The sequence below is a fragment of the Garra rufa genome, chromosome 17, assembly GCF_049309525.1.
Source record: "Garra rufa chromosome 17, GarRuf1.0, whole genome shotgun sequence".
NCBI lineage: Eukaryota > Metazoa > Chordata > Actinopteri > Cypriniformes > Cyprinidae > Garra > Garra rufa.
Window position 1 is genome coordinate 45,279,142 of NC_133377.1, and position 25,668 is coordinate 45,304,809.

Consider the following 25,668-nt stretch of genomic DNA (forward strand, 5'->3'; position numbering starts at 1 on the left):
TCTAATCTATCTATTTAAAGTTGAAAACTTTAAGCTTTTGCAACTGCTTTAAACTTTTAAGCTGGGCTTTCTCAAGCCAACCTGAAGATTGTCTTGACAAACTTTTTTTGTCTAGTTAAAAGTTATTATTTGATGTATTATTCCATATATTCCTATATTTAAATATTAAATAACTGTTATTAGAGGCATCTGTGGCTTTCACTCATGTTCTGCTGTGGTTTGATCAAAACTCATTTACTGAATACCTCATTCAGGTGAACTCAGATACTAATATAGTTGTTATTAACATGTTTTTATTTTGTAGTATTCATTTTAAAGTAATTTTGTTGTTTTTCCAGTTTGTTTTTAATGTCTATTTTTATTTGTTAAACAAGCAAAATAATCTGCCAATGGGGTAAGCAAAAAAAAAAAAAAACTTCAAACAGAAAACAAGATTATATTTCTTACCCCATTGGGAGATTATTTTAAGCAAAAACACATTTAATTTTGACTTGTTTTTTTTTTTTACTGTAAACAAGAAAATAATTTTTACTTGTCTAGAAAATCCTTCTTGAATCAAGAATTCTTATTTTTTATTTTTGGCAGAAAAACAAGACAAAAAAATCTAAGTAAGAAAAGCATTTTTTGCAGTGCATGACGTCTACAAGATGAATTAAAATGCTGATAAAGGCAAAAAAAAGATTAGACATAAACACGACAGTATAACTAAAATGTTGTAAAAGTGCTAAAAATAAATAAAACACGTTTATTTTGTGGCATCTAAAAATAATAATTTGGTGCCTAATTTTGTTTCTCACAGGAGTCAATGGCTCGTGAATTGATTTTTTTAGTTTTTTGTCTGAAGTCCTGATCCTGGTGTTTTTCTGTCTGTTCACTGCTATTCTCTCTGTCTGTCAGTCTAATAGTTTCCTTCCTTCTTTGTTTTGCATGTCTGCTGTTTGTGGTTGCTCTGTCTGTCCTGCTGCAGAGAGGAGGATGAGGAGGAAACTCCCATCACCGAGTTTGCTTCAGATGATATTGATGATGATGATGATGATGATGATGATGAGGGGGAAATTAGTCCTTCTAATCTCAGTATCATCAGGTATTTTAGTGCAGAAGCTCATCCAGCACAGTTCCCTTTCAGTCGGTCTCTTCGACGTCTCGTCGAGACCGACGAATTGGGATATCGCCTGGATAGACCAATCTACTTCGTGTGTAAACTAAACGAGCCAATGCACATTGGCATGCATGATTGCAGCCAGCTGCGGCTGATCACAGCGTTAGCATATAATAAGCAGCAGGTGCCATGTATAGACAAGCTTTTCGCTTCGGAGCCGACCAGTCAAACTGACGAGTCAAGAAGCAGTTTTTTCTTCCATGTCGAGTGGAAGCACACAGCTGGTTTTCACCACCCACATTCTGTGTTGCTGCGGCCATCTCCCCTGTGCACTGTGTCAGCGGTGCGGGATACCGACCCGGAGATGATGGCTATGCTTGCCCAGGCCACCGAGAGGGTAGGGCTTGAATGGAATCCTCCATCACGTCCCGAGTCCATCAGGCACTGAAGGACCTGTACGAGGGTGGTCACGACCCAGAAGTTCTCAGAGAACTTTGTATCGCCACAGACCTCGCGCTACGTGCGACAAAGGTGACCGCGCGGTTTCTGGGTCGTGCCATGTCCACTATGGTGTTCCAGGAACGCAATCTCTGGCTGTGTCTGGCAGACATGAGGGACTGTGATAAGACCAGGTTCCTCGACGCTCCCGTGTCCCAGACCGGCCTCTTCGGCGATGCGGTGGAAAACTTCGCCCAGCAGTTCTCCGCCGCCAAGAAGCAGACTGAGGCCATCAGTCACATCCTGCCCTGGCGCGCAACTGCTGCCTCCACCCGGCCGGCGGCGGCACCTCAGTCTGCTCGTCACCGAGGGCGGCCCCCTGCATCCGCCTCCGCTCCACAGCAGCCACCGCAGCATCCTTCACAACGACGTGGAGCCAGTCGCAGGGCAGCTGCCCAGCCCGTCCAGGCCCCCACAAACACCAGTGGCAAGCGCAAGAGCAAGAGGCCCTGAGACAGGCAACCCAGAGATGGAGGATGCTGCTCTTCCGGATATGGTGACCGCACCACTCCCTCCCCTGGAGGAGGGCCGGGCGGAGAATCTTTTGTTTGTTTTTTTCCCCGCCACCGACCGCATGGGCGGTGGTACCCAAATACTCGACCAAAAGAGCAATCTCTATCTCTGGGACGGCGGGGAGCGCGCGGGAGAGTGCTGCGAAACCGACTACTCACGCACCATCGGCTCATACGCAGGTAAGCATCTCACATGCACAACACACAGACGCTCTGACCCCGCTTCGGACCGGCAACGAGACGACCGGGCAGGGTCCCGGTGCCCCCTATCGCTGCTCCCCCGCAGGTACGTCGGTGGTCCCCCTGGTGCCACTTGTACACTACCTGGGAGCCTGGATAGAGCTTCCCAGCCCATCTTGCTGGCTCCTCCGGGCCATCAGACTTGGCTATGCGGTTCAGTTCGCCTGGCGCCCTCCCAAGTTCAGAGGTGTCCACTTCACCTCAGTGAGGGCTGCAGATGCCCCCATCTTGCGTGCAGAAATCGCAACCTTACTGGCGAAGAAAGCGATACAGCCGGTCCCTCCAGCCGATATGAGGACGGGCTTCTACAGCCCGTACTTCATGGTACCCAAGAAAAGCGGCGGGTTATGGCCGATCTTGGATCTGCACGTCTTGAACCGGGCCCTTCACAGACTACCGTTCAAGATGCTCACACAGAAACACATCTTCAGATGTGTCCTTCCCCAAGATTGGTTCGCAGCGATCGACCTGAAGGACACGTACTTTCATGTTTCAATCCTTCTGCACCACAGACCCTTTCTGCGGTTCACGTTTGAAGGCAGAGCATATCAGTACACGGTCCTGCCCTTCGGGCTGTCCCTCTCTCCCCGTGTCTTTACGAAGGTCGTGGAGGCGGCCCTTGTACCTCTGAGAGAACAGGGCATTCGCATTCTCAACTACCTCGACATCTGGCTTATTCTAGCACAGACTCGGGACCAGTTATGCCAACACAGGGATCTGGTGCTCACACACCTCAGCCGGTTGGGCTTTCGGATCAACTGGGAAAAGAGCAAACACACTCCAACGCAGAGGATCTCTTTTCTCAGTATGGATCTGGACTCGGTCAGTCAGACAGCACGCCTCATGCAGGAACGTGCTCAGTCAGTGTTGAACTGCCTGAATGCTTTCAAGAGCAGGACGGCGGTCCCCCTGAAACAGTTTCAGAGGCTCCCGGGGCATATGGCAGCAGCAGCAGCAGTTACAACGCTAGGGCTGCTCCATATGAAACCGCTTCAACACTGGCTTCATGGCCGAGTCACGAGGAGAGCGTGGCTACGCGGCTCTTACGGGGTTCAAGTAACACCGGCCTGCCGCCAAACCTTCATCCCGTGGTAAGACCTAAGGGCAGGAGTACCCATGGAACAGGTCTCCAGGCATGCTGTGGAACACACGGATGCCTCCACCACCGGTTGGGGAGCCACGTACGATGGACAGGCAGTTTCTGTTTTTTTTTGGACGGGCCCCCAGCTAACCTGGCACATCAACTGCCTCGAGTTGCTTGCAGTACTTCTTGCCCTCCACCGACTTAAGGGGTGCTTACGAGGCAAGCATGTGCTGGTCCATACGGACAATATTGCGACCGTTGCGTACATCAACCGACAAGGTGGTCTACGCTCCCATCGCATGTCGCAAGCGCTGCCCTCGGAGGAGGCAGACCCAGCCCTAGCTTTGGTCTGTCCCGTCCGAACACTAAGATGCTATGTTGACCGGACACAAAGCTTCAGGACCTCAGACCAGCTCTTTGTGTGTCATGGAGGCAGGCAGAAGGGGAATGCTGTCTCCAAGCAGAGGATGGCCCACTGGATAGTGGATGCCGATACCCTGGCCTATCAGGTTCAAGGTGTGCCCTGCCCCCTCAGGCTGAGGGCACACTCAACTAGAAGTGTTGTATCCTCCTGGGTGTTGGCTCATGGCACCTTGCTAAATGACATTTGTAGAGCTGCGGGCTGGGCGACCCCTAACACGTTCTCTAGGTTCTATAGCCTTCGTGTAGAGCCAGTCTCCTCCTGTGTTCTCACCTCAAACAGGTAGAAACACAGAGATGCCTCTGGCTCGGGTCGGCTTGCTTTACTGCTGCAGAGCATCCCTAGAGTAACTCTGTCGAGTTCCTCCGCTGAGCTTGACAGCCTGAAGTAGCGGAGCATCCGGCGTCAGGCCCTCACTCGATGAATCCTTCAGAACCGGTAGAGGGCCAGGCTCCACATAGAGACTTAACTGCATCTCTTATATATTCCACAGTGCGCCCTAGAGGCTGTGTGTTTCCCCGGTAGACCATCTACCATCTCACAAGGGTTCAATCACCTCCAATCTTCCATATATCCTGAATTGAGTTATATGTGTATTGCTCCGAACCTCCTACAGAAACGACGTGAGCCCCGCACATTCACAGTGCTCCAGCCTCACTGAAGTAGGTGGTGCTATGTTATACGGTGACTGCTTTTCCTTGTTGCGAGCCCTGGCCGAAGCCAGAAAAGGGGCCCAGGAGGTTCGCTCAGGACACTGGAAGGGGCAGCAGCCGCGGCATTTTGTTAGGGATCCCAATTCGTTGGTCTCAACGAGACGTCGAAGAGACTGACTGAGAGGGAATGTCTCGGTTACGTATTGTAACCCTCGTTCCCTAAAGGAGGGAAACGAGACGTCTTGTCCCGTCGCCTCGGCTCCTGTACCACCGCTGTACGGCCGGGCCTTGCTCGGCTCCTCAGCGAAAACCTGTCTATGCATGGCACCTGCTGCTCATTATATGCTCACGCTGTGATCAGCCGCAGCTGGCTGCAATCATGCATGCCAATGTGCATTGGCTCGTTTAGTTTACACACGAAGTAGATTGGTCTATCCAGGCGATATCCCAATTCGTCGGTCTCGACGAGACATCTCCGTTCCCTCCTTCAGGGAACAAGGGTTACAATACGTAACCGAGACGATCTGGACATTTCAATGAGTTAGATTCACACTGCACTGCTTTACGCACCAGTTTGACCTGTAAAGCGTTTCACTGAAAATGAAATTATTTTATGGGTCAATGACGTGATGCCTACATTTTCTCTCCGATTGCATTAAATGCAATTAAAAAGCATGTTAAAAACCACAACCGTCCCGTGTACCCTAGCAACCACCCTGGGTACCCTAACAACCGCATAGCAACACCCTAGCAACCGTCCCGTGTACCCTAGTAACCACCCTGTGTACCCTAGCAACCGCATAGCAATACCCTAGCAACCATCCTGGATACCTTAGCAATAGCATAGCAACACCCTAGCAAACATCCCAGGTACCATAGCAACCGCATAGCAACCACCCCCGGGTACCCTAATATAGCAACACCTTAGCAACCACCCAGGGTAGCCTAGCAACCACAACTCTATCTATCTATCTATTTAAGCTTTAAAATATAAGGTCTTTGTGTCATTTGGAGCAACCACTCATCATGTGGTGCGACCCATTATAGCAATAACTTTATTAAATTAAAAATAGAATTGATAATTTCTGTGGTTGAAAATGGATCACTGCTACAGTACGCTTAAGTGAATGGTTCAGACTTAACTACTTAACAGACTTAACTACATTAAAACTGATAAAAATGTTTTAAAATAAAACATTTTTATCAGTTTTAATGTAGTTAAGTCTGCTAAGTACATTTAAGAAGGCAACTGAAATTGTAGAAGAAAAATATGAGATCATTATTTACAAAAACTCAAAAGAAATGCAAATATTTAGTTTCTGAACACTTCAATTACAGAGAACATCTAAAGAATGTTTAGCATGTTAAGGAAATGTATTCATTTTAATATAAATCATGTTCGAACCGCATGACAATTTTTTAAGGCTACGGCCAATTCATCTAGATGAAAAAACACCAAAATATGAATTTATGTGTACACAACAATCTTAATGTTTAAACTATTACAATAGATATAATTATTTTTTTGTATTTTAAAACTGCCGTGTTAAAAATCCTAATACGTCAGTGACCCATATTAATGTTATTTACCTGATTAGTTAACAGGACAACACAAGGAAATCATTAAAAGCATGTTTGTGCAAGGGTTGGATTTAACACTTTCCCTGGGAGTTTAAACTACTCTACCAACAAAAAAACAAACACAGTTCCCTGTGTATTTTACCCATGAATGCTGTTCTTCAGCACATCTGAGCACAACAGCAAACACACACCTGAGAAGGGGGAGGAGCTAAGGAAGGCCACGGAGGCCCCGCCCCCTCCTGACTCCGCCCAGCCGTCACTCCTGGCCAGTCTGCTGGCGCACCGCAGGTCATCTGTCAGCGTGCCGCCATCCAATGAGATCAGCCCTTCACTGCGAGGCTCCGCCCGCCTGCCGTACCTCCCACACTCGCCCTTCTTCCTGTTCTCCTACGATCTGGAGGAGCAGGAGGAGAACCCAGCTCAGAACAGCAGCAGGTAGACGCTTCAACAGCGTGTCCCATGATGCTCCTGCTCACGCGTGTCTCTGACCTCACCGGATCAGCTGATTCACCTCCTCACTGATTCACCAAACTCTGATGATTCCCGTGTGAATGTCATGTTATGGTTGTGAATGCGGGTGAACAGCGTCAGTCGTGAAACTCCTGGCATCTGAAGATGGTCACAGTGATTTTTGAGCTCAAATCTTCATTAACACTCTCTTTTTGTCTGTATGTTGTTTTTCTCAGGTCGTTCTCTGCAGTAAGTTCTCCATCCACACCAGCCAAACAACACAATGACAGGTGAGTTATTCTGTCAAACCACATAAAGCAGCTTCACATTCATAAACAGAAAAAAATAATAACAGTGTTAATGCTGTAAAATTAGTCAGTTATGAAACTAATTCAATTTCAGCTGAAAAGCAGCTCTACAGAAAACAATTATTCAGATCAGTTCCGATTCAGTGTTGTTTCAGTTTAGTAACTGTCAGTATTAAATTATATTATATTATTATTATTATTATTATTATTATTATTATTATTATTATTATTATTATTATTATTATTTTATGTTACCAGCGTTATTTACTTGCATATTATTATTTTAATATTATATATATTTTATATTTATGATATATATATATATATATATATATATATATATATATATATATATATATATATATATGATTTTCATATTATTATATATTTTATATGTAATTTATTATTTAAATTATATTTTTAGTGTATTATCAGTATTATATATTTTCCTTCAGATGAATCATTTTAGTACATCATCTTAAACTAAAGACTAAAAAGTAAATATTAATTAAGAAAAAATCTGATTTACTTTTCTTAAACTAAAAATGAGGAATATTATCTTGGCAAATAGCTGAAATATGTTCATTGGTTTATTACAGTTAACATTTATTCACACTGTATTATATTATATTATCAATATCTTTTTTTTAGTTTTTTACATACTATTATTATTATTATTATTATTATTATTATTATTATTGTCATTATTATTATTTTTATATTTATATTGCCAGTGTTATTTACTTATATTATCATTAATAAATTATCTTTTTTATATTACATTACTTTGTGTATTATCAAAATATATGGTGTTATATATATATGTATGTATGTATGTGTGTGTGTGTGTGTGTGTGTATATATGTGCAAATAATAAATAATACTGATAACAGAAAAATAATATATATGTAAATATATAACATAAAATACATTAAATAATAACATAAAATCACATTATACATATATATATATTTTTATTAATTAGAAATATTTATGCAAAAGTAATATAACATTGTATATTATGATATACATTTATTATAGAATATTTTAAATAATAACACATATTAATATAATAATAATAATATTATTATTATTACTACTAATTATTATTAATTATATTATTATTTTTGTTATAAAGGTTTATTTTGCATCCTTCAGTTCAATGTTGATTCACTTTAGTTCAATAACGTCAATGTTGCAAAATTAGTGAGGGAACTTCATGGCATTCATGAGTTGATAAAAAGTAAATAAATTACAAAATGTGAAAAAAAAAAATATTTCCGATAAATTCGAAATAAAAACAATCAAAATAAAACTCTAAAATAATATGAAATCGTTTTTGTATATTGGATATCATGTGAGCATGAACATTCGATATGCATACGATTTAATATTAACGTAAAATACGCAATGCACAATATAAATGCAATGTACAGTATGAATAATAGCGTATGTTGTGTGTCAGGCCTGCTCTGGGCGGCCTCCTGTCGTCCTCGTACCGGCAGCATCAGGAGTCTCTGGCCGCGGAGAGAGAAAGACGGCGCGTGGAGCGAGAGGAACGACTGCAGCGCATCGAGAGAGAGGAGCGCAACCGACACAGGTTCAGCATCCACAATAATACCCTCAATAACACACACAGTTATGACACAGACCACCTGATCTCATACTCCTTCCTTTGTCTGCAGTCGGGACTATGTGTCCAACATGGAGGAGGCCAGACACGCTCGAGAGGAGAGGTGAGTTTGTTCACTAACTAGTTATAAATAATAATATATATACTGGGATCGGTAAGATTTTTAATGCTTTTTAAAGGAGACTTTTACTGCTCATCAAGGCTGCATGTATTTGATTAAAAATACAAAAAAAAACTTTAAAATTGTTAAATGTTATTGCAATTTAAAATAGTGGTTTTCTATTTTAATATTCTTTCAAATATTATATATTACTGTGATGCAAAGCTGAATTTTCATCATCATTACTGCAGTCTTTAGTGTCACATGATCCTTCAGAAATCATTCTAAGATGCTGATTTATTATCAGTGTTGGAAACAGTTGTGCTGATTAATTTTTTTTTTTTTGGAACCTATGATACTTCTTTTTCTTTTTCATACTTTTTTAATAAAAAAAAAAAAAATTCTATGTCACATAAATGCTGTTCTTTTGAACTTTCTATTCATCTGTGAATCCTGAAAATTAAAATTGATCACCGTTTTCACTTAAATATTTGATTTTCAATGTTAATAATAATCAGAAATATTTCTTGTTACACAGAATGTTACATTTGGCCAATTCAGTATTACATTTCACAATTTTAGAATGTTATATTTGGCCGTTTTTGAAAATGTTACAAGTTTTCATTTTAGAATGTTACAGTTTGGCATTTCATTATTACATTTGGCCATTTTAGAATGTTACATTTTGCATTTTAGACTTTTACATTTGGTCGTTTCAGAATGTTACAGTTTGGCATTTTAGATTTCTGTCCTGTTTCCACTAAAATATTTTATTTTTAACATTGATAATAATCAGAAATGTTTCTTGTTACACAGAATGGTTATTTCAGTATTGAAATATAATATATTTATTACAATTTAAAATAGTGTTTTTTTTATTTTAATATACTTTAAAATATAATTTATTCTTGTGATGCAAAGCAGAATTTTCATCAGCTGTTACTGCAGTCTTCAGTGTCACATGATCCTTCAGAAATCACTCTAAGATGCTGATTTATCTCTTTTTTTTTTTTTTTTACCTGTGATTCTTTTTTCAGGATTATTTGATGAATAAAATGCGAAAAAGAGCAGCATTTATTTAAAATTAAAAAAATTATTTGTAACAATAAACACCTCGTTCAAAGTTTGGGCTCAGTGATTTTTTTTTCTTGTCTTTGAAAGAAATTAATGCTTTTATTCAACAAGGATGTGTTCAATAGATAAAAAGTGATAGTTAAGACTTATATTGTTAGAAAATATTTCTATTTTAAATAAATGCTGTTCTTTTTAACTTTTTATTCATCAAAGAATCCTGAAAAAAGTATCACAGGTTCCAAAAAAATATTGATAATTAAAGTAATAAATCAGCATATTAGAATGATTTCTGAAGGATCATGTGACACTGATGACTGGGGTAATGATGCTGAAAATTCGGCTTTGGATCACAAAAATAAATTATATTATATTTTACGTTTATTAAAATAAAAAAACTGTTATTTTGAATTGCAATAATATTTTATAAAATTACTTTTTTCTGTATTTTTATCATCATTATTCCAGTCTTAATCCTTTAGAAGTCATTCTAAGTTTTTTTTTTATTCAATTAAAAAAAAAAAAAAATGATTTCTATGTCACATAAATGCTGTTCTTTTGAACTTTCTATTCATCTGTGAATCCTGAAAATTAAAATGTATCACCGTTTTCACTAAAATATTTGATTTTCAATGTTGATAATAATCAGAAATGTTTCTTGTTACACAGAATTTTACATTTTGGCATTTCAGAATGTTACATTTGGCCAATTCAGTATTACGTTTCACAATTTTAGAATGTTATATTTTGCCGTTTCAGAATGTTACAAGTTTTCATTTTAGAATGTTACAGTTTGGCATTTCATTATTACATTTTGCATTTTAGAATTTTAAATTTGGTCATTTCAGAATGTTACAGTTTTGTGGCATTTTGGCATTTCTATGTCACATAAATGCTGTTCAGAATGGCTATTTCAGTATTGAAATATAATATATTTATTACAATTTAAATGAGTGGTTTTCTATTTTAATATACCTTAAAATATAATTCATAATTCCTGTGATGCAAAGCTGATTTTCCAGCATCATTACTTCAGTCTTCAGTGTCACATGATCCTTCAGAAATCATTCTAATATACTGATTTATTATCAATGTTGAAAACAGTTGTGCTGCTTAATATTTTTTGGGGAATCTGTGATACTTTCAGGATTCTTTGATGAATAAAACATTAAAATAAACAGCATTTATTTAAAATAGAAAACTTTTGTAACAATAAACACCTTGTTTAAAGTTTGGGCTCAGTAATTTTTTTTTCCTCTCTTTGAAAGAAATTAATGCTTTTATTCAGCGAGGATGTGTTAAATTGTTAAAAAGTGATAGCTAAGACTTATATTGTTAGAAAATAATTCTATTTTGAAGAAATGCTGTTCTTTTTTACTTTTTTGTTTAAAAAAAAATATTAAGCAGCACAACTGTTTCCAACATTGATAATAAAAGTAATAAATCAGTATATTAGAATGATTTCTGAAGGATCATGTGACACTGAAGACTGCAGTAATGATGCTGAAAATTCAGCTTTGCATCACAGGAATAAATTAGATTTCAAAGTATCTTAAAACAAAAAACTGTTTTAACTGTCTTTTTTGTGCATTTTAAATAAAATAAATGGAGCTTCAATGAGCATAAGAGACTTTTATTTTTTTAAAACATAAAAAATCGTACTGATCCCAAACTTTTGAGCAGCGGTGTATCTGTGTGTCTGATGTCACATCTTGAACAGGTTTAGTCTGATTTCCCCCCTCAACCTTTTTTTAACCCTCTTTTCCTCAAATCTAAACACATTTTTCCTCCTCCTCTGGCTTACAAACATTCCTGTCCCATTTGACTAAAAACACGCGGTGTGAGAATGTGCCTTCAGAGCGAAGAGAGGAGAAAGCAGAGAGGACGAGACTCACGGTGTGTGTTTGATGAATGTGTGTCAGGTTTCGGACGGCGGAGCGATTGGGGGCGGAAGAGTTCGAGCGAGAGCGATTGCTTTCAGCGCCTCGAGGTCTCAATCTCACTCTGAGCCCGACGGACACCTGTCAATCATCCCGCAGCGCCACGCCCTCCTCTGTGACATCACAGGACGAGGAGGACACGCCCGTCACGTCGTACCCGCCCTCTGAACCAGGTAATGTTTTCAACATGTGACACACAGGATGCTTGATTCATATATGGGTTACAATGATAATATTTAATGTTACATTTTGTTATTTACTTCAAACTGGTAAAAGACAATATATGTGACCCTGAACCACAAAATCAGTCATAAGAGTCAGTTTATATGAATAAACAAGCTTTCCATTGATGTATGGTTTGTTAGGATAGGACAATATTTGGCTGAGATACAACTATTTGAAAATCTGGAATCTGAGGGTGAAAAATAATCAGAATACTGAAAAAAGTTGTCCAAATGAAGTTCTTAGCAATACATATTACTAATCAGAAATTAAGTTTTGATATATTTATGGTAGAAAATTTACAAAATATCTTCATGGAACATGATCTTAATTATCGTAATGATTTTGGCGTAAAAGAAAAATGATTAATTTTGACCCAACAAATGTGTTTTTATGAGTAAAACATTAAAGTTAATTAAAAGCATTATATTTCAAATATGCAATTAAATAAATATATATTGTTAAATATTAATATTATAAAAATATGACAAATCCCACGTATGAAAATAAAAATAAACTGTATATAAATGCATATATTAAGGTAAATAAACATTAAGCAAACAAATAGTAATTTGTTCTACCTGCAGTGTTAGATAATAAAAAATATAAATGATAAAACCAGGACAACACAGAATAACTGTACATATGCATGTGTCTTAAAGGCATCTTAAGGTGTGATCAGTGCAGGAGACGCGTGTCTCGTGAGGGATTGTGTTTGGAAAAAGCAAAGCAAAAACAACTGTTCTGAAGTCAGTGTGTCTGTAACTGGTTTAAAAGGACTCAGTCATGAGCGCTGATACTATAACCTCTCGATCACCTCACACACACACACACGCGCACACACACACACACACACACACACACACACACACACACACACACACACACACACACACACACACTCTCGCTCTGAATCAGGCTGTGTTATTTCTCAGAGGAGGTGTGTGTGAAGTTGGAGCGTTGACACAAACAGGTGTGTTTCCTGTTCATATCGGTGCGGGGCCTGCAGACGGGGCCACAAAGGCCCTTATAGAGCCCGTCATCTGAGGGACTTTATTAGAGCAGGACGATGCTGAAGTCACATTCAACCTGATTACAAGCACACTATACATACTGCACACACTATATACTGGGCTCTTCTGCTTAACAAGGCTGCATTTATTTCATTAAAGAGTAAGTCAAATTGTGCAATATTGTTGCAATTTCAAACAGCTCATTTTCATTGAAAATATCTGTTCAGATGTAGATTGCTGTGATCAAAGCTGAATTTTCAGGATCATTACTCCAGTCTTGATCCTTTAGAAATCATTCTAAGTAAGATTTTTTTTTTCAAATTAAATAAAAAAAAAAAATATATATATATATATGTAGATATATATATATATATATATATATATATATATATATATATAAGATTTATATATAAGATATTTGTCACATAAATGCTGTTTTTTTTATCTTTCTATTTATCTGTGAATCCTGAAAAATATCCCAATATCACTAAAATATTAGATTTTTAACATTGATAATAAACAGAAATCTTTCTTGTTACATTTGTTACTTGTTACACACAATATTACATTTGGCCAATTTAGAATGTTACAGTTTGGCATTTCAGAATGTCACTTTTTGCATTTTAGAATGTTACAATCAGCCATTTCAGTATTACATTTAGCAATTTTAGAATGTTACAATCGGTCATTTCAGAATGTTACAATTTGGCCATTTTAGAATGTTACATTTTGTCATTTCAGTATTACATTTAGCAGTTTTAGAATGTTACAGTTTGGCATTTCAGTATTACATTTTATCATTTTAGAATGTTACAGTTTGGCATTTCAGACTGTTACATTTTGCGTTTTAGAATGTTACATTTTGTCATTTAAGTATTACATTTAGCTATTTTAGAATGTTACATTTGACCATTTCAACATTACAGTTTAAAATTTTAAAATGTTCATTTGGCCATTTCAGTATTACATTTTGCAATTTTACAAAATGTTACAGTTCAGCATTTTAGATTTCTATGTCACATAAATGCTGTTCTTTTGCACTTTCTATTCATCTGTGAATTCTGAGAATTAGAATTTATCACCGTTTCTACTAAAATATTTGATTTTCAGCATTATTAGAATCTGAAATGTTTCTTAAATAGCAAATCAGCATATTAGAATGATTTCTGAAGGATCATGTGACACTGAAGACTGGAGTAATGATGCTGAAAATTCAGCTTTGATCACAGCAATAAATTACATTTTAACAAATATTCACATAGAAAACAATGTTTTAAATCTCAATAATAATTCACAGTTTGTGATTAAATAAATGCAACAATAAACAATTAAAAATATTAATGATTCCAAACTTTTGAACAGTAATTGTTATTATTGTTATTCTGAATTTGCTGATTTTAATTCTCTACCACCTTCTCCACAGACACTAATGATCTAGAACCCGATGTGGAGCCAACTCTAGAACCAGAGGAGAAGGACGCAGAACCAGAAGAAGAGGAAGTGGAGGAGATAAATGCTGAACAGGATGTGGGAGTAGCTGAGGAACAGGTCGCAGAGGAAGAGGAGGGGTCCGAACGGGAAGCCCCGGATGGAGAAGCGGAGGACAGCGGGATCCTGAGTGATAAAGAACGACAGAATGAAGAAGTGAACGAGAAGGATAACTGCTCCGCCTCCAGTATATCCTCAGCCAGTAGCACACTAGAAAGGGAAGATCGACTCACTGCAGGCGGTGCAGAGACAGGTGAGAATAATGATTTTTATATAAAAAAAAAAAATAGGGAGAATATTTTTATACTGAAAATGGGTAAACTAGTTACATTTTGTGATTTTAGAATGTTACATTTTCAAATGTTACAGTTCAGCATTTTAGACTGTTACATTTGGCCATTTTCAGTATTACATTTCACAATATTAGAATCTTACATTTGTCCATTTTAGAATGTTACAGTTTGGCATTTCAGAATGTTACATTTGGCCATTTTAGAATGTTACATTTTACATTACAGAATGTTGCATTTTGCATTTTAGAATGTTACAGTTTGGCATTTCAGAATGTTACATTTGGCCATTTTAGAATGTTACATTTTACATTTCAGAATGTTACAGCTTGGCATTTTAGACTGTTACATTTGGCCATTTTCAGTATTACATTTCACAATATTAGAATCTTACATTTGTCCATTTTAGAATGTTACAGTTTGGCATTTCAGAATGTTACATTTGGCCATTTTAGAATGTTACATTTTGCATTTCAGAATGTTACAGTTTGGCATTTTAGAATGTTACATTTGGCATTATAGAATGTAACATTAGTATTAGTAGTATTACATTTCACAATTTTAGGTGTAAAGACCTTCTGTCTGTGTGTTTGCTGCAGGTCAGTGGGCTCAGAGCGTCAGAGACGTCAATGTGAATGACCAACGAAACAAGATCCTCAACAGCAAACTCTTCATGCTGGACATGCTCTACTCACAGAACAAAAAACCCTCGGAGGACGAGGACGAAGACGAGCTGGCAGAGGACAAAGAGCAAGACGCAAATGAAAAGACTGAGGATTTGTTGCAGGACACAACGTCACAGAATGAAAACGCTGCTAAGATTGAAGGAGAAAAATCAGCGGAGAACCAGAGCAACGTACGGGCGTTCGCCGAGCGCTTCGGAGACATAGTGAAGGGTCTCACATCTCCACCAATAGAAACACATGAACCTCCTCCTCCTCCACCGCCGCCTCCGAAGAAGGAGTCAGACTGCATCTGGGACCAGCTGATGGCGAGTCCGCGGGAACTGCGCATCGGCGACATCGACTTCACCGATCTGGGAGACGAGGACGACCAGGACGTCCTGGACTCTGGGAGTTTATATAACTCCGGCGACCTGCCAGCTCCACCCCCTCCACCGCCCTGCCCCTTTAACCTCCCGCCCCCGCCCCCTATGTTTGGCTGCCCTCCGCCCCCTCCCATGTTCAGCATCCGTGTGCCTCCGCCCCCTCCCTGCTTCTCCAGCCAGGCTCCGCCCCCTCCTCAGCAGCAGGCGGAGCAAGAGCCACTCTTCCAGAAGAAGAAGAAGACCATCCGCTTGTTCTGGAGTGAAGTCCGTCCCGCCGACTGGATCTACCGCAACCACAAACGGAGCCAAGAGTCGCTCTGGTCCAGACTTGATTCTGTCAAACTTGACACGGCTAAACTTGAACACCTGTTTGAGAGCAAATCCAAGGAGATGCCTGTGACTAAGGTGAGAAAAAGTCCTGCACCATTACAGTACAATCAACACAAGTTTTGTTTTGGTGTCTTTGCTGACTGCTCAAAAATAACGAATGAATCGCTCAAAAAGTGTATTCATGTGTCTAACAGAAAACGGCAGCGGATGGGAAGCGGCAGGAGATCATCATTCTGGACTCCAAACGCAGCAACTCCATCAACATCGGTTTGACGGTTCTTCCCCCACCGCGCACCATCAAAACTGCCATACTGAACTTTGATGAGTATGCGCTCAACAAAGAGGGCATTGAGGTGCAGAAACATTTGCTACTTTAGAATATTATGATTTTGTCATCTTAGAATATTAGTTTGCCACTTTAAGGCCAATTGATCAAACAAAACCCAACAGGCCTTTCAGAATGTTACATTTGGCCGTTTTAGTATTACATTTTGCTATTTTAGAATGGTAGATTTTGCCATTTTAGAATGTTACATTTTTCCATTTCAAAATGTTACATTTTGCAGTAACATTCAGAAAATTTTAGAATTTTACATTTGGCCATTTCAGTATTTAGAATTTTAGAATGGATTTAGAATTTTATAAAATATAACTGACATATTTACACTACAATTACAGTTACAATTTTGCTGTTTTAGAATGTTATATTTTGCCATTTTAGAATGTTACATTTGGCTATTTCAGTGTTACATGTTGCCGTTTCAGAATGTTACATTTGCTACTTTAGAATATTAAAATTTTGCCATTTTAGAATATTTGTTTGCCATTTTAAGGCCAATTCACACCACAGACAAACAACAACAAACAAGTTGGTCACTGGATTTTGAATTTTATGAAAAATAACTGTCATATTCACACTGCTTCAACAGACACTGACAAACACTGCTAAAACATGTTCACTCAGGAGAACAAACCCCAACCAATGCCAACAGATGCCGACAGGGGTAACACATTGATCAGACAAAACTAGGGCTGCAACAACTAATCGATAAAATCGATTATTATCGATAATGAAATTTGTCGACAACGATTCTCATTATCGATGAATCGGGTCTGCCCACAGTGCACGTACAACTTCAGAGGATCACGTCAAATAACAGCACTGAATGACGCATTTCTATAGACAAAATGCATCTAAAAATAGTGGAGGAAACAGACTGAGATTCTGCAGGAGAGTTACGTGATCCAATCTGCCCAAAACATGAGAATTCCTTATTTAAAACTAATAGAGTGATGGCTTGCCCTGTGAGGCGCTTTGAGATCCGTTTGCGTCCTCAGCATGAAAACTTTCAGTTTGCGGTCATATCCTTATCTGTAAATGTCACAAATTCACTCGAGATTTTCCATTTAAAAATCCATTCTGGCAGTCTGTAAGTTTAAATCTTTACTGAATGAGCGTCAGACAGCCGGAACACAGAACACAGAAAGGGAGACAATTGATACTCAACTCAGCGCAAAAACATTCATTGTGCTGAAACATCTGTCCTTGAATGTTAAATTTAGATTTAAATACAATATGTAGTGCGCGTATTTATGGAGGGTATGAACAGTAGGGCTGTGACGGTGGCAGATTTTAACCACCGCCGGTGGTGCGGTGTTTTATATATAAATAAATGAGGCTCAAACATTATTCACAAACGTGCGTGTTTTGCAATTTCTGTCGGTGAACAAGCAGTCTACAAAACACTAAAATAAATCAACGAAATAATACATTTAAATAAGAAAGTAGCCTAAATAAGTGTTAAATAGGCTATTAAACAAACATTCTCAAATCATCACGATTTAAATTAAAATCCTTAGATATAAAAAAAATAATAATAAAAAAAATTAAGCATATCACAATATTAGTTTAATCGTTTAACCTAGATAAATGTGTAGGCTACTAATAGGCGCATATCCAATAGTTTGTGCAGAGAGTGAAAGCTTTGCAGGACATGGAGGTGCGAGTGCTATGTGAAACTTCATTTTTGCTCATAAATGTAAGAGTAATAAATTTACTTTAAATTATTACTTCACTACTATAAAACGAAATAATTCAAATCGAAAACAAAACTCTTTTATTAGCTATAGGCCTAATCCATAAAGATGCACTCAGAAAATACTAGTTTATTAATAAATAATATAAATATCTCCTTACTTTTCCCCTCCACATTCATGGTAGGCCTAATTACTTTAGCTGGGGCTTTGGGCCAGCTTCAGCTTACTGCGTGCATTTGAACGCGGAACTCTTGCGCTCGCTGCTGTTGGTGGGACACTTAACACCGCCACGGCAGAATAAATAGCAGAAACACTGTATTTTATGCTTGTTAGTGTGTTTTTCTTCAGATATTTGTCCTTTTCTCTTTATTACAACAGGTGAACAGGTGTTGTAAATGGTTAAGCACTGTGTTTTCATAGCATTCAGAATGTGGAATAGTGTGATTTTAAAAATAAATAAATAATTGGAATTTTTAAGCCAACGAATCGATTAATCGAAAAATTATTCGGCGAACTAATCGATTATCAAACTAATCGTTAGTTGCAGCCCTAGACAAAACTCAACAAATGTGTTTGTCTGTGCGGTGTGAAGTGGCGTTTAGAATGTTACAGTTTGGCTTTTCTGAATGTTACATGTGGCCATTTCAGAATGTTACAATTTGTCATTTTAGAATGTTAGTCTGAAATTTTAGAATGTTACATTTGGCCATTTCAGTGTTACATTTTGCCATTTTAGAATGTTACATTTGCTACTTTAGAATATTAAAATTTTGGCATCTTAGAATATTAGTTTGCAATCTTAGGGCCAATTCACACCACAGACAAACAACAACAAACAAGTTGGCCGCTGGATTTAGAATTTTATGAAAAATAATTTACATATTTACACTTCCATCACAGTTACAATTGGACATTTTAGAATGTTACATTTTGCCATTTCAGTGTTACATTTAGCAATTTTAAAATGTTAAAATTTGTCATCTTAGAATGTTACGTTTTTGCCATCTTAGAATATTACAGTTTGCCATTTTAAAATGTTACATTTGCACAGACAAACACCAACAAGTTCTCTGGATTTAGAATTTCATGAAAAACAACTGACATGTTTACTCTACAATTACAGTTACAATTGGACATTTTAAAATGTTAAAATTTGTCATTTTAGAATTGTCCATTTTGCCATTTCAGAATGTTACATTTGGTCTTTTAAGAATGTTAGTTTGGAATTTTAGAAGGTTACATTTGGCCAATTTAGTATTACATTTTGCAATTTTAGAATTTAAATTTTTGCCATTTCAGAATGTTACATTTTGTGATTTTGGAGTGTTACAGTTTGCGATTTTAGAATGTTAAATTCAGAAATGTTACAATGAACAATGTTACAATTGGTAATTTTAGAATGTTAGTTTAGAATATTACAAGGTTACATTTAGAAATTTTAGAATGTTACATACAATGTAACATTTCTGAGTGAAAGTGAATGTTTTATGGATAATAAATAAATGTGGGAAACACTGAACTCATTCTCATCTCTTTCTCTACTGTAGAAAATCCTGACGATGATCCCCACTGAGGAAGAGACTCAGAAGATCCAGGAGGCTCAGCTGGCAAATCCTGACATTCCGCTGGGCAGCGCGGAGCAGTTCCTGCTAAACCTGTCCTCCATCAGCGAGCTCTCAGCACGCCTGCATCTCTGGGCCTTCAAACTTGACTACGAAGCCTCAGAGAAGGTGAGTGAGTGCTTGAGTTGACAGAATTCTGATCAAATGGCACAGTTTACTAACAAAAGTGCTACTTAAATGCACCAGGTTAAACATAGGGTTTTTATAGTTAACTAAAACTAAAACAATAAAAAAAATTATTTGAAATAAAATAAACTTTAACTGAAATAAATTAAATTTTAATTGTAAATTTTATTTTTATTTTAGCCAGTCAATTAGTTTACCTTGATGTACTAAAATATCTAAAACTCAAACTGAAGTAAAAAAAAATAGAAAAATATGCAACAAAATGACTAAAACTTTAATTGCAATTTAAATTAAAACAAAATGTAAAAAAAAAAATAATAATAATAATATAAACTATAATAGTATAAGAAATAACACTGATAAATTTTTTTCCAACTGAAAATGTTAGTGTTACACATACTCTCTTTACCTGCAGAGGTGAAATGGTCAGTGAAGGTCAGAGACCTTTAAGCACACAACATTCCCATCTTTCTCTCTCTGTGAAGTTTCCAGCATTCCTCAGGTTGTGGTGTTTTATCTTTGCTCTGACGCAGGAGGTGTTTTCAGTTGTCTTGATGGAGAGGAACACCATGTGCTACAAACAAAAGACTCAATAACCAGAAACACATTTGTTTTCTCCTCCATCTAAGATCCTGAAGACACAGGGAATGTGGGCTTCCACAGATCTGTACCTGGGTATAAAATGTCCTGTAATCCAGCTGCTCAAGAAGCCACTTCATCTTTCATGTGCTGTCAAAATAACCAGACATTTTATAGGTTCATTAGTAGTTAACAAAAACTAAAAAACTGAAATATATTTTTTTATTTAAAATAAAAGTTAATTAAAGTTATCTGAAATAAAAGTGAAATAAAATTCAAATAAAAATAAAAAATAATAAAATAAATAAATTTTTAAAAACTATTAATGTTAACATTTTATTTTTATCCTTTAGCCAAGGCAACATTTCTCATTTTCATTCAGTTTATCTTCATGTGCTAAAATATATAACATAAAAAATTGATAAACTATATGCAAGTTTGCTTAATGCAAATGTAACATTCTAAAATGACAAATCGTTACATTCTGAGACCGCCAAATGTAAAATTCTAAAATGTCAAACTGTAACATTTTAAAATGACAACTCGTAACATTCTGAAACGGCCAAATTTAACTGTCAAAAATGTCAAACTGTAACATTCTAAAATGCAAAATGTAACATTCTAAAATGAAAACTCGTAGCATTTTGAAGCGGCCAAATGTAACATTCTAAATGGCCAAACTGTAACATTTTAAAATGACAACTCATAACGTTCTGAAACAGCCAAATGAAACATTCTAAATTGCAAAAATGTAACATTAAAATGACAGCTTGTTACATTCTAAAACAGCCAAATGTAACATTCTATAATTACAACTCGTAACATTCTGAAGCAGCCAAATGTAACTTCTAAATGGCCAAACTGTAACATTTTAAGATGATTCATAACATCATGAAATGACCAAATGTAACATTCTAAAATGCAAAATGTAACATTCTAAAGTGACAACTGTAACATTCTGATACGGCCGAATGAAACGTTCTAAAATGCAAAATGTAACAAATAGTAGCTGTATTCATAGTAAATGACAGCATTAATCATGCAGTGTTTCTGGTTCGACAGGAAGTGGCAGAGCCACTACAGGACCTGAAGGAGGGCATGGATCAGCTGGAGAAGAACAAAACACTGCGTTTCATCTTATCGACTCTGCTGGCGATCGGAAACTTCCTGAACGGCTCCAGCGTGAGATTTCATCACCACACTTTGAATTGATTTCGTCTGTCACTATATAATATCTGATCACATGATGATGTTTGCGCAGGCCAAAGGCTTCGATCTGACGTATCTGGAGAAGGTTCCTGAAGTGAAGGACACGGTTCATAAGCAATCTCTCCTGCATCATGTCTGTAGTATCGTGGTGGAGAATTTTCCCGAGAGCACAGACCTGTACTCTGAGATCGGAGCCGTAACGCGTTCCGCTAAGGTAACGCACGTGTGTTCTTACTGACCCGTGTGAATGTTCTCATGAATGTTTGCATGAACGTGAGAAAGTTCCTCAGGCAGGGCCATCAAGTGCAGGGTTATTATCATTAACTGAAACTACAACCAAAACCATTTTAAAAAGATACATATAACACTGGTGCGTCTGTGATTGTTTCTTGGGTCCACAGGTGGATTTTGACCAGCTGCAGGAGACTCTGACTCAGATGGAGTGGCGCTGCAAAGCATCATGGGACCACCTGAAAGTCATTGCAAAGCATGAGATGAAGCCGGTGCTGAAGCAAAAGATGTCGGACTTCCTGAAGGACTGCGCAGAGAGAATCATCATCCTCAAAACAGTGCATCGCAGGATCATGAACAGGTGATCAGTGAGCTCTGATGTCTAATATAACACCAGTAATGGTCTGAAGACTGACTGGATAAGAGTGAGTTTTATTAATGGTGATGTTTCTGTGCCAGGTTTCATTCGTTTCTGCTGTTTCTGGGTCACCCGTCGTACAGCGTTCGTGAAATCAGCGTGACTCGCTTCAGTAAGCTCATCAGCGAGTTCGCTCTGGAGTACCGAACCACACGTGACCGCGTCCTCCAGCAGAAACAGAAACGTGCCGATCACAGAGAGAGAAACAAGACGCGAGGAAAGATGATCACAGACATCAACACACAGGTGAGATCCACGCGGCATTACATCACATACATGCGAACAAACCAAGTGTTTTATTTTGATTGTTTTTTTAATAACATTTTTATTATTTTAATTGATAATCAGTATTTTATTTTGATTGTTTTTATATTTAGATGATTTATTTTAATTTTACAATTTTGTAATTTTAAGTTTTGAGTATTTTTTTCATTATTTATTTTCATTATTTATTTATTTTTAGTGTTCTATTTTTATTTTTTAATGTATTTTTATTTGCCTTTTTTATTATTTCAATTTTTTGTATTTTATTTAGATTGTTTCATTTTAAAGTGGTTTATTTTTTTTTACATTGTTATTATTTTAATTGTTTTAGTAACCATTTTATTTACCGTATTTTCTGCACCATAAGGCGCACCGGATTATAAGGCGCAGTCTCAATTACGGGGTCTATTTCTGTACTTAACCCATACACACCTTATAGTGCAGAAAATGCGGTATATTGTTTTTTTTTGTGAATTATTTTTATTTTAAATTTCTATGATTTTAATTGATTTTTGTTGTTTTATTTTATTTGTCTTTGTCTTAAACTGATTAATTTTTGTTTGACATTTTACAAAAAAAAATATTTTTATTTAATTTTTCTTAATCAGTTTTATTTTAAAATTAGTTATTTGTAAGATTTTAGTTTTTGTTATCAATTTGTTTTTTTATCAATTCAAAGTGTTTTATTTAAATTTTGTGATTATCCAGTGGTATGGGTGGAGTTAGAGTTCTGATTATTCAGTAATATGGGCGGAACTACAGTGGTATGGGCGGAGCTAGAGTTCTGATTATTGTGATGTGGGTGGAGTTAGAGTTCTGATTATTCAGTGATATGGGCGGAACAACAGTGGTATGGGCGGAGCTAGAGTTCTGATTATTGTGATGTGGGTGGAGTTAGAGTTCTGATTATTCAGTGATATGGGCGGAACTACAGTGGTATGGGCGGAGCTAGAGTTCTGATTATTGTGATGTGGGTGGAGCTAGAGTTCTGATTATTCAGTGATATGGGCGGAGCTAGAGTTCTGATTATCCAGAGATGTAAGCACGGTTAGAATAATGAACATTCATAAATCTGCTCGTATAACAATTGGTAACACACTTATTGAGCCTGTAGGCCAGGGCTATTCAATTGGCGGCCCGCGGGCCCAGTCTGGCCCGCCAATCATCTTCGTCCACCCCGAGGGAGAAGTACGCACAAGTGGCTTGAATTGTTTTGGCACTAATTAGTTTGTCCACTAGGCGGCAACGCTGGCCAGGGCCAGCCAAAAAAGAAAAGCAAGAGAGCCAAGAACAACAACAATCTACCGGAGACCGCAACATCAATAGCCGGCAGATTTAACAAGCACTTGTTGGGCTCCAGACTGCGACCAAATGGACACATTTTTCTGCAGGTGCGACTAAATTTTGTGAGCGGTCGCACTGGCGCGAACACCACGTTGTTCAACTCATAAGAGCTGCTATTTCTGTTTCATAAGAGAAACATAAAACGGCAAACGAAACGAAAGAGAAACCAAAGCGCGCCACGTTTGATCTGCACAGCGCGGACCGTTTATCAGCTAGGACCGCAATGCAAACACGCTTGTCCGAGCTCAGAACAGCCGGGAACCAAAGTTGATTTCGCAACACCGTAACTGCACAGTGCTGCGAGATCCAGTGAGAAGTGTTTGAATTCGCACAGAATGAATTAAGGTTGCTGGAAGATCTATTGAGAATCAAGCACTTTTCAATGACTTTCAAGCATTTTGCACAACCATTTCCAGCACGTTAAAGCTCTTATGATCCAATGTTATTTGGATGGCCAAAATATACTTTGTGGTAAAGGCGGCAACGCTGCTATTCAACGCAACGTATCAATACTTCTTAAATAATAGGCTACTTGGTAAAAAAAAAAAAATGGCATTAAACCATGCGATTAATCATGATTAATTACAGAAAAATGCGTGATTTTTTTTAATTGATTGACAGACAGCACTAATGTTAACCTTTTATAGATGTTGGTGTTGTAATATTAGTTACAACAATCCCCCCGATAATCCGGCCCTCAAATGAATCTAATTGAATAGCCCTGCTGTAGGCTATGTGTTGATGGTTGGTTTCTCTGTTTCTCACCACAGACGGATGATGAAGAGGACAGTGAGGTATGACGGTGTGCGTTTGTCTGACGGATATTAACTATTCATGTTTTAATCGATTGGAGTATCAGTGTATAACCCTGCTCAGATCTGCACGTGTTTCTCAAGTGTGGCGTTTCTAACCTGGAAGTGCTCAGCTGTGTTTCTGTCATGATTTGGTCTGGTTTGTGTGTATGTGTGTGTTTCAGTCCTCACAAAATGTTTCAGTAACATAACAAAACACATTCACATTTATGGTTCTCTGGTGTTGTTTAATGGTCACATGGTGTGCTGATTTTTTTTTTTTTTAGCATTTTACCTTTTTTATTTTTGAATTATTTCTTAATTTAAAAAATAAATTACGATTTGTTTAAATGTTAGTATTTTATTTAATTTTTTCCAAATAATTTATTTAAATTTTTTTTTATGATTTTATAATTTTTTTTACTAAGCATTTTATTTTATTCTTACTTAAACATTGTTTACTTAAATTTTGTTTTATGTAAATTTCTGTGTTACGTGTAGTTTTTATTTATTTAAATGTTTCAATTTTTTATGGTTTTGGTCATCTTTTCGTTTTAAATGTATATGATTTATGAACTATTTTCATCACCTTTACTTTTAAAAGTAATGCATTTCAATATTGAGTTACTCCCTAAAAAAGTAACTAATTACATTGCGTTACGTTACTTTTACGCTACTTTTAAATCTGGGCAGGGCTTGCTTGTTTGTTTTTAATATAAAAAGTTCTATTTTTGTCAAAATGTAAAAGCCTTTTCACACCAAAAGCCTCAGACTTAGAGAAAAGTAAATCTCCGTCTGTACAGTAGACCGCAGAAGAACAAAAACATCAATCTTCAGCAATAAAAAAAGGAAAACAAATGTTAGATTATCTTGAGTAATTTTTGTTTATTAGTATGGTTGAATTGGATCATCGAAGGTCGGCAGCAAAGACATCAGTTAATAAAATGGGATTAAATCTATAAAGGATATTTGTATTATTTAACATATTTAGTTGCAGGTTTGCATTTCAGTGTTTTTATTCATTTTGAAGAACACTGTATTTTTTTTAGTGAGTGAGATGAATTAA

General features: G+C 37.2%; 1 protein-coding gene across 1 annotated transcript in view; it reads left to right on the plus strand.

The window, feature by feature from the left end:
• Nucleotides 1-25,668, plus strand: part of LOC141290339 (FH1/FH2 domain-containing protein 3-like) — a gene marked incomplete at its 5' end in the record, with an annotated part of 49,394 nt that overhangs the window by 16,254 nt on the left and 7,472 nt on the right. Inside the window, 16 exons of the mRNA XM_073822515.1 lie at nt 968-1,084; nt 3,640-3,666; nt 6,269-6,523; nt 6,775-6,828; nt 8,312-8,446; nt 8,532-8,582; nt 11,573-11,763; nt 14,249-14,566; nt 15,203-16,056; nt 16,176-16,334; nt 19,566-19,748; nt 21,408-21,527; nt 21,607-21,768; nt 21,956-22,146; nt 22,245-22,449; nt 24,582-24,605. Coding sequence (XP_073678616.1) covers nt 968-1,084; nt 3,640-3,666; nt 6,269-6,523; nt 6,775-6,828; nt 8,312-8,446; nt 8,532-8,582; nt 11,573-11,763; nt 14,249-14,566; nt 15,203-16,056; nt 16,176-16,334; nt 19,566-19,748; nt 21,408-21,527; nt 21,607-21,768; nt 21,956-22,146; nt 22,245-22,449; nt 24,582-24,605 — 3,046 coding nt within the window. The remainder of the gene's footprint in view (nt 1-967; nt 1,085-3,639; nt 3,667-6,268; nt 6,524-6,774; nt 6,829-8,311; nt 8,447-8,531; nt 8,583-11,572; nt 11,764-14,248; nt 14,567-15,202; nt 16,057-16,175; nt 16,335-19,565; nt 19,749-21,407; nt 21,528-21,606; nt 21,769-21,955; nt 22,147-22,244; nt 22,450-24,581; nt 24,606-25,668) is intronic.